Genomic DNA, 10,977 nt, shown 5'->3' on the forward strand with positions numbered 1-10,977 from the left:
TCCACCACACACCTCCCCTCCATCCACCACACACCTCCCCTCCATCCACCACACACCTCCCCTCCATCCACCACACACCTCCCCTCCATCCACCACACACCTCCCCTCCATCCACCACACACACTGTCCCCTCCATCCACCACACCTCCCCTCCATCCACCACACACCTCCCCTCCGTCCACCACACACCTCCCCTCCATCCACCACACACCTCCCCTCCATCCACCACACACCTCCCCTCCATCCACCACACACACCTCCTCTCCATCCACCACACACCTCCCCTCCATCCACCACACACCTCCCCTCCATCCACCACACACCTCCCCTCCATCCACCACACCTCCCCTCCACCCACCACACACCTCCCCTCCATCCACCACACACCTCCCCTCCATCCACACCTCCCCTCCATCCACCACACACCTCCCCTCCATCCACCACACACCTCCCCTCCATCCACCGCACACCTCCCCTCCATCCACACCTCCCCTCCATCCACCACACACCTCCCCTCCATCCACCACACACCCCTCCATCCACCGCACACCTCCCCTCCATCCACCACACACACTGTCCCCTCCATCCACCGCACACCTCCCCTCCGTCCACCACACACCTCCCCTCCATCCACCACACACACCTCCCCGCCATCCACCACACACCTCCCCTCCATCCACCACACACACCTCCCCTCCATCCACCACACACCTCCCCTCCATCCACCACACACCTCCCCTCCATCCACCACACACCTCCCCTCCATCCACACCTCCCCTCCATCCACCACACACCTCCCCTCCATCCACCACACACCCCTCCATCCACCACACACCTCCCCTCCATCCACCACACACCTCCCCTCCATCCACCGCACACCTCCCCTCCATCCACCACACACACTGTCCCCTCCATCCACCGCACACCTCCCCTCCATCCACCACACACACTGTCCCCTCCATCCACCACACACCTCCCCTCCGTCCACCACACACCTCCCCTCCATCCACCACACACCTCCCCTCCGTCCACCACACACCTCCCCTCCATCCACCACACACCTCCCCTCCATCCACACCTCCCCTCCATCCACCACACACCTCCCCTCCATCCACCACACACCTCCCCTCCATCCACCGCACACCTCCCCTCCATCCACACCTCCCCTCCATCCACCACACACCCCTCCATCCACCGCACACCTCCCCTCCATCCACCACACACCCCTCCATCCACCGCACACCTCCCCTCCATCCACCACACACACTGTCCCCTCCATCCACCGCACACCTCCCCTCCGTCCACCACACACCTCCCCTCCATCCACCACACACACCTCCCCTCCATCCACCACACACCTCCCCTCCATCCACCACACACCTCCCCTCCATCCACCACACACACCTCCCCTCCATCCACCACACACCTCCCCTCCATCCACCACACACCTCCCCTCCATCCACCACACACCTCCCCTCCATCCACACCTCCCCTCCATCCACCACACACCTCCCCTCCATCCACCACACACCCCTCCATCCACCACACACCTCCCCTCCATCCACCACACACCTCCCCTCCATCCACCGCACACCTCCCCTCCACCCACCACACACCTCCCCTCCACCCACCACACACCTCCCCTCCGTCCACCACACACCTCCCCTCCATCCACCACACACCTCCCCTCCGTCCACCACACACCTCCCCTCCGTCCACCACACACCTCCCCTCCATCCACACCTCCCCTCCGTCCACCACACACCTCCCCTCCGTCCACCACACACCTCCCCTCCGTCCACCACACACCTCCCCTCCACCCACCACACACCTCCCCTTCGTCCACCACACACACCTCCCCTCCATCCACACCTCCCCTCCGTCCACCACACACCTCCCCTCCGTCCACCACACACCTCCCCTCCACCCACCACACACCTCCCCTCCGTCCACCACACACCTCCCCTCCACCCACCACACACCTCCCCTCCGTCCACCACACACCTCCCCTCCATCCACACCTCCCCTCCATCCACCACACACCTCCCCTCCGTCCACCACACACCTCCCCTCCATCCACACCTCCCCTCCATCCACCACACACCTCCCCTCCATCCACCACACACCTCCCCTCCATCCACCACACACCTCCCCTCCACCCACCACACACCTCCCCTCCATCCACCACACACCTCCCCTCCATCCACCACACACCTCCCCTCCACCCACCACACACCTCCCCTCCACCCACCACACACCTCCCCTCCACCCACCACACACCTCCCCTCCGTCCACCACACACCTCCCCTCCATCCACCACACACCTCCCCTCCGTCCACCACACACCTCCCCTCCGTCCACCACACACCTCCCCTCCATCCACACCTCCCCTCCGTCCACCACACACCTCCCCTCCGTCCACCACACACCTCCCCTCCATCCACCACACACACCTCCATCCACCACACACCTCCCCTCCATCCACCACACACACCTCCCCTCCATCCACACCTCCCCTCCATCCACCACACACCTCCCCTCCGTCCACCACACACCTCCCCTCCATCCACACCTCCCCTCCATCCACCACACACCTCCCCTCCATCCACCACACACCTCCCCTCCATCCACCACACACCTCCCCTCCACCCACCACACACCTCCCCTCCATCCACCACACACCTCCCCTCCATCCACCACACACCTCCCCTCCACCCACCACACACCTCCCCTCCACCCACCACACACCTCCCCTCCACCCACCACACACCTCCCCTCCGTCCACCACACACCTCCCCTCCATCCACCACACACCTCCCCTCCGTCCACCACACATCTCCCCTCCGTCCACCACACACCTCCCCTCCGTCCACCACACACCTCCCCTCCGTCCACCACACACCTCCCCTCCATCCACCGCACACCTCCCCTCCATCCACCACACACACTGTCCCCTCCATCCACCACACACCTCCCCTCCATCCACCACACACCTCCCCTCCATCCACCACACACCTCCCCTCCATCCACCACACACCTCCCCTCCATCCACCACACACCTCCCCTCCATCCACCACACACACTGTCCCCTCCATCCACCACACCTCCCCTCCATCCACCACACACCTCCCCTCCGTCCACCACACACCTCCCCTCCATCCACCACACACCTCCCCTCCATCCACCACACACCTCCCCTCCATCCACCACACACACCTCCTCTCCATCCACCACACACCTCCCCTCCATCCACCACACACCTCCCCTCCATCCACCACACACCTCCCCTCCATCCACCACACCTCCCCTCCACCCACCACACACCTCCCCTCCATCCACCACACACCTCCCCTCCATCCACCCCTCCCCTCCATCCACCACACACCTCCCCTCCATCCACCACACACCTCCCCTCCATCCACCGCACACCTCCCCTCCATCCACACCTCCCCTCCATCCACCACACACCTCCCCTCCATCCACCACACACCCCTCCATCCACCGCACACCTCCCCTCCATCCACCACACACACTGTCCCCTCCATCCACCGCACACCTCCCCTCCGTCCACCACACACCTCCCCTCCATCCACCACACACACCTCCCCGCCATCCACCACACACCTCCCCTCCATCCACCACACACACCTCCCCTCCATCCACCACACACCTCCCCTCCATCCACCACACACCTCCCCTCCATCCACCACACACCTCCCCTCCATCCACACCTCCCCTCCATCCACCACACACCTCCCCTCCATCCACCACACACCCCTCCATCCACCACACACCTCCCCTCCATCCACCACACACCTCCCCTCCATCCACCGCACACCTCCCCTCCATCCACCACACACACTGTCCCCTCCATCCACCGCACACCTCCCCTCCATCCACCACACACACTGTCCCCTCCATCCACCACACACCTCCCCTCCGTCCACCACACACCTCCCCTCCATCCACCACACACCTCCCCTCCGTCCACCACACACCTCCCCTCCATCCACCACACACCTCCCCTCCATCCACACCTCCCCTCCATCCACCACACACCTCCCCTCCATCCACCACACACCTCCCCTCCATCCACCGCACACCTCCCCTCCATCCACACCTCCCCTCCATCCACCACACACCCCTCCATCCACCGCACACCTCCCCTCCATCCACCACACACCCCTCCATCCACCGCACACCTCCCCTCCATCCACCACACACACTGTCCCCTCCATCCACCGCACACCTCCCCTCCGTCCACCACACACCTCCCCTCCATCCACCACACACACCTCCCCTCCATCCACCACACACCTCCCCTCCATCCACCACACACCTCCCCTCCATCCACCACACACACCTCCCCTCCATCCACCACACACCTCCCCTCCATCCACCACACACCTCCCCTCCATCCACCCACACACCTCCCCTCCATCCACACCTCCCCTCCATCCACCACACACCTCCCCTCCATCCACCACACACCCCTCCATCCACCACACACCTCCCCTCCATCCACCACACACCTCCCCTCCATCCACCGCACACCTCCCCTCCATCCACCACACACACTGTCCCCTCCATCCACCGCACACCTCCCCTCCATCCACCACACACACTGTCCCCTCCATCCACCACACACCTCCCCTCCATCCACCACACACACCTCCCCTCCACCCACCACACACCTCCCCTCCATCCACCACACACACCTCCCCTCCATCCACCACACACCTCCCCTCCATCCACACCTCCCCTCCATCCACCACACACCTCCCCTCCATCCACCACACACCTCCCCTCCATCCACCACACACCTCCCCTCCATCCACACCTCCCCTCCATCCACCACACACCTCCCCTCCATCCACCACACACCTCCCCTCCGTCCACCACACACCTCCCCTCCATCCACCACACACCTCCCCTCCGTCCACCACACACCTCCCCTCCGTCCACCACACACCTCCCCTCCACCCACCACACACCTCCCCTCCGTCCACCACACACACCTCCCCTCCATCCACACCTCCCCTCCGTCCACCACACACCTCCCCTCCGTCCACCACACACCTCCCCTCCACCCACCACACACCTCCCCTCCGTCCACCACACACCTCCCCTCCACCCACCACACACCTCCCCTCCGTCCACCACACACCTCCCCTCCATCCACACCTCCCCTCCATCCACCACACACCTCCCCTCCGTCCACCACACACCTCCCCTCCATCCACACCTCCCCTCCATCCACCACACACCTCCCCTCCATCCACCACACACCTCCCCTCCATCCACCACACACCTCCCCTCCACCCACCACACACCTCCCCTCCATCCACCACACACCTCCCCTCCATCCACCACACACCTCCCCTCCACCCACCACACACCTCCCCTCCACCCACCACACACCTCCCCTCCACCCACCACACACCTCCCCTCCGTCCACCACACACCTCCCCTCCATCCACCACACACCTCCCCTCCGTCCACCACACACCTCCCCTCCGTCCACCACACACCTCCCCTCCATCCACACCTCCCCTCCGTCCACCACACACCTCCCCTCCGTCCACCACACACCTCCCCTCCGTCCACCACACACCTCCCCTCCACCCACCACACACCTCCCCTTCGTCCACCACACACACCTCCCCTCCATCCACACCTCCCCTCCGTCCACCACACACCTCCCCTCCGTCCACCACACACCTCCCCTCCACCCACCACACACCTCCCCTCCGTCCACCACACACCTCCCCTCCACCCACCACACACCTCCCCTCCGTCCACCACACACCTCCCCTCCATCCACACCTCCCCTCCATCCACCACACACCTCCCCTCCGTCCACCACACACCTCCCCTCCATCCACACCTCCCCTCCATCCACCACACACCTCCCCTCCATCCACCACACACCTCCCCTCCATCCACCACACACCTCCCCTCCACCCACCACACACCTCCCCTCCATCCACCACACACCTCCCCTCCATCCACCACACACCTCCCCTCCACCCACCACACACCTCCCCTCCACCCACCACACACCTCCCCTCCACCCACCACACACCTCCCCTCCGTCCACCACACACCTCCCCTCCGTCCACCACACACCTCCCCTCTGTCCACCACACACCTCCCCTCCGTCCACCACACACCTCCCCTCCATCCACACCTCCCCTCCGTCCACCACACACCTCCCCTCCGTCCACCACACACCTCCCCTCCATCCACCACACACACCTCCATCCACCACACACCTCCCCTCCATCCACCACACACACCTCCCCTCCATCCACACCTCCCCTCCATCCACACCTCCCCTCCATCCACCACACACCTCCCCTCCGTCCACCACACACCTCCCCTCCATCCACACCTCCCCTCCATCCACCACACACCTCCCCTCCATCCACCACACACCTCCCCTCCATCCACCACACCACCTCCCCTCCACCCACCACACACCTCCCCTCCATCCACCACACACCTCCCCTCCATCCACCACACACCTCCCCTCCACCCACCACACACCTCCCCTCCACCCACCACACACCTCCCCTCCACCCACCACACACCTCCCCTCCGTCCACCACACACCTCCCCTCCATCCACCACACACCTCCCCTCCGTCCACCACACATCTCCCCTCCGTCCACCACACACCTCCCCTCCATCCACACCTCCCCTCCGTCCACCACACACCTCCCCTCCGTCCACCACACACCTCCCCTCCATCCACCACACACACCTCCATCCACCACACACCTCCCCTCCGTCCACCACACACCTCCCCTCCGTCCACCACACACCTCCCCTCCATCCACCACACACACCTCCCCTCCATCCACCACACACCTCCCCTCCATCCACCACACACCTCCCCTCCGTCCACCACACACCTCCCCTCCGTCCACCACACACCTCCCCTCCACCCACCACACACCTCCCCTCCGTCCACCACACACACCTCCCCTCCATCCACACCTCCCCTCCGTCCACCACACACCTCCCCTCCGTCCACCACACACCTCCCCTCCATCCACCACACACACCTCCATCCACCACACACCTCCCCTCCGTCCACCACACACCTCCCCTCCGTCCACCACACACCTCCCCTCCATCCACACCTCCCCTCCGTCCACCACACACCTCCCCTCCGTCCACCACACACCTCCCCTCCATCCACCACACACACCTCCATCCACCACACACCTCCCCTCCATCCACCACACACACCTCCCCTCCATCCACACCTCCCCTCCATCCACCACACACCTCCCCTCCGTCCACCACACACCTCCCCTCCATCCACCACACACCTCCCCTCCATCCACCACACACCTCCCCTCCACCCACCACACACCTCCCCTCCACCCACCACACACCTCCCCTCCATCCACCACACACCTCCCCTCCATCCACCACACACCTCCCCTCCATCCACCACACACCTCCCCTCCATCCACCACACACCTCCCCTCCATCCACCACACACCTCCCCTCTGTCCACCACACACCGTGCCTCTGTCCACCACACACCGTGCCTCTGTCCACGGCACACCTCCCCTCCGCCCACCGCACACCTCCCCTCCGTCCACCGCACACCTCCCCTCCATCCACCACACACCTCCCCTCCATCCACCACACACACCTCCCCTCCATCCACCGCACACCTCCCCTCTGCCCACCGCACACTGTGCCTCTGTCCACCGCACACCTCCCCTCTGTCCACCACACACACTGTCCCCTCTGTCCACCGCACACTGTGCCTCTGTCCACCGCACACCGTGCCTCTGTCCGCTGCATGCACGTCCTTTGTCCACTACACCATCTCCTCTGTCCACCGCATGCCATCACCTGACCACCACACACACTGTCCCCTCTGTCCACTGCACGCTGTGCATCTGTCCACCGCGCCCTGTCCCCTCTGTCCACCGCACACACCATCCCCTCTGTCCACCACACGCCATGCCTTCCACTGCATACACATCCCTTGTCCACTGCACCCGTCCCCTGTCCACCACATGCCGTCCCCTGTCCACTGCACACACTGTCCCTCTATCCACCTCACCCCGTCCCCTCTGCCCACCGCCCGCCTGCCCCACCTCCTGCTCCTTGCGCAGCAGCTCCATGGCCTCCTGGAAGCGCTTCTCCTTCTCCTCCGTCTCGGCAATGGTGGCCTGGTTCTGCTCTTCGTAGGCCATGGCGACCACGGCCAGGATGAGGTTGACCAGGTAGAAGGAGCCCAGGAAGATGACCAGCATGAAGAAGATCATGTAGATCTTGCCGGCCGACCGCAGCGTCTGCAGGGGAGGCGGGGGTCAGGGCGGGCCGCACTCACTGCCTGAGCACTAGCGTGGACTTGAGGTTATTGTTCTGTCTGTCCCGGGGCTTGAACTCGGGGGCCTGGGCGCTGTCCCTGAGCTTCCTTGTGCCCAAGGCTGGTGCAGTGGTGGGCACCTGTTACGGCCACTGGTGTCGGGGCCCTGCGTGGGTCCCGCCCCCCCCTCCCATCCCACCTGCCCCTCTCCCCACCCCTCCCCTGCACCTGCTGGTAGAGACGCTCCCAGCAGTCCTGCGTCATGAGGCGGAATAGGGCCAGGAAGGCCCAGGCGAAAGAGTCGAAGCTGGTGTAGCCGTGATCGGGGTTCTGGCCCGCCTTCAGGCACCGGTAGCCCTCGGGACATGTCCTGTGGACAGACAGACAGATGGACACCCTGTTGATACATTTCGTAAGGGGTCCTCTGGGTGTGTCTGTGTGTGTGTGTGTGGGCATGCCAGTTGTGGGTCTTGAACTCTAGGCCTGGGCTCTGTCCCTGAGCTCTTCAGCTCAAGGCGGGCAACTCTACCACTTGAACCACAGTGCCACTTCCGGTTTTCTGGTGGTTCATTGGAGATTGGAGTCTCACAGTTTCCTGCCCTGGGCTGTCCTCGAATTACGATCCTCAGACCTCAGCCTCCGCAGTAGCAAGGTTGGGGGTATGGGGGTAGTGGGGCCCTCCAAAGCATTCTAGGTAAAGAGCTCAACCATCTTCAGGGCTGTATAGGTTTCCCCTGAAGATCTCTCTTCCTCTCTCCCCCCCCACCCCATGTTTCTTTACTCATTGTCTTGTAAGGTTGGGGATGTAAGTAAACAAAAGGCTGGAGGGGTGCAGCTGAGGGGCTTCGCCTGCGTTACCCAGCATCGGAGCTGTTCCCACACAACAAGACATCAGAGGTGCCATTCTTGAGCAGGTAGTTGTCTGCAAAAGAAACAGGATGGTGAGGGACCTGTGCGGCCCAGCTTCTTTGGAGGTTCACTACTTTTATTGGGGGGGGTGGGTTCTGGTGGTTCATTGGAGAGAAGAATCTCATGGACTTTTCTGCCTGGGGCTGGCCTCCAACTTCGATCCTCTAGATCTCAGCCTCCGGAGTAGCTGGGATGACAGGCCTGAGCTGAGGGCAGCCAGCTTGCCTCTGCACGTCTGTGGCTAGAGATATAGAGGGCTGGAGGCTCCCTGGGGAGGCCTGGAGAGGTGAGGCCCAGGCCTTGATGGAGTCCTGGCACTCTCCCCCCCCTTGGTTGGAAAGCCCGTGCGCGCACGCGCGCGCACACACACACACACACACACACACACACACACCTGGGTCGTTGAGGTAGAGGTCCAGCGACTCCCACACCAGGCCCTGGGCCTCCACAGAGCCGTTGGTGTCGCTGAGCAGCGTGAAGTTGCGCACCACACTTGTGCCTCAGGTTCCCCATGAAGAGCTGCAGGCCGATGAGCGCGAACACGCTCAGGCAGAACACCGTGAGCACCATCACGTCCGCTAGCTTCTTCACCGACTGGATCAGCGCCCCCACGATGGTCTTCAGGCCTGTGCGGGGCGGGGCCGGGCCCGGGGTCACCCCCAAATCTGGGCTCGCCCCAAACCCCACCTGCCCCCATGCCCTCCTCCTTCCTTCCTCCCTCCCTCCCTCCATGCTTGTTTTGTCTGTCTGTCTGTCTGTCTTTGCCTGGCTCTATTTCTTAGCTTTTTCTTCTTCTTTTGGATTTGCTCAAGGCTGGCCCTCTCCCACGTGAGCCACGCTTCCCTTCCTCCTGGCTTGTTGCTGGCTCCTTGGAGATGAGCGTCTCGTGGATTTTTTTCCCCCACTTCCTGAGCTGACTTTGAACCGTGATCCTCGGGCCACAGCCTCCTCCCAAGGGCTGAGGAGGCGGGCATGAGCCGGCACCAGGGGGCTGGGGGACTCCTAGCTATGACAGGGAGATGAAGAGGGACACAGCCGTTTCTGCTCATAGCTGTGTGTGTGTGTGTGTGTGTGTGTGTGTGTGTGTGTGTGTGTGTGTGTGCGTGTGTGCCAGGCTTGGGGGCTGATGGATGTTCTAAGGATCTGCTTTGGCTCAAGCCCCTTAGAAGAGAGGTTCAGAGTCAGGGAAAGAGTTGACATTGATTTTCCTTTTTTCTCCCCTTTCCCTCTTGGCCCGAGACTGGGGACTTGAACTCGGTACCCGATGCCTTTGCTCAACAACTAACCACTGGGTACCCACGGAGCCCCGCCCCATCCCACCAGGCCCCGCCCTGTCCCGCCCTCTCACCCAAAGCGGAGGCTGTGATTGGTTAGTGGCAACCACGCCCCCTCACACACACAGAGCCCACCCTCAGCTCCCTGCAGGAAGCCAGCAGCAGCAGACAGGTGAGTGACAGACAGTAAGTGTGCGCGGGGTCTCCAGAGCCCACACCCAAGGCCGGGGAGGAGGAGGGGGGCAGAGGTGGGGGCAGGCGTGAGGGACACCTCAAAGCTGGGTCTCGCAACACATTGCCACCACCGCCATGTCTGCCAGGGGGAGTTGGGGGGGGGGGGGATGTGCAGGTGCTAGGCTCTCTGTAGGCAAATCTTCCTGACAGATGTTGGCAGCTGCCTGGGCGGTGTGTGTGTGCATGTGTGTGTGTGTGTGTACGCATGCGTGTGTGGTT

The 10,977-nt window shown here is 63.8% G+C and overlaps 1 protein-coding gene across 1 annotated transcript in view; it reads right to left on the minus strand.

The window, feature by feature from the left end:
* Window positions 1-9,876, minus strand: part of Scn5a (sodium voltage-gated channel alpha subunit 5) — a gene marked incomplete at its 5' end in the record, with an annotated part of 58,264 nt that extends 48,388 nt beyond the window's left edge. Inside the window, 5 exon segments of the mRNA XM_042667326.1 lie at window positions 8,127-8,324; window positions 8,570-8,711; window positions 9,200-9,263; window positions 9,645-9,738; window positions 9,740-9,876. Of these exon segments, the coding sequence (XP_042523260.1) occupies window positions 8,127-8,324; window positions 8,570-8,711; window positions 9,200-9,263; window positions 9,645-9,738; window positions 9,740-9,876 (635 nt within the window).
* Window positions 9,877-10,977: the final 1,101 nt, after the last annotated feature.

Source organism: Dipodomys spectabilis, unplaced genomic scaffold (genome assembly GCF_019054845.1).
Source record: "Dipodomys spectabilis isolate Male_0828 unplaced genomic scaffold, ASM1905484v1 ptg000388l, whole genome shotgun sequence".
In the NCBI taxonomy this organism is placed as follows: Eukaryota; Metazoa; Chordata; class Mammalia; order Rodentia; family Heteromyidae; genus Dipodomys; species Dipodomys spectabilis.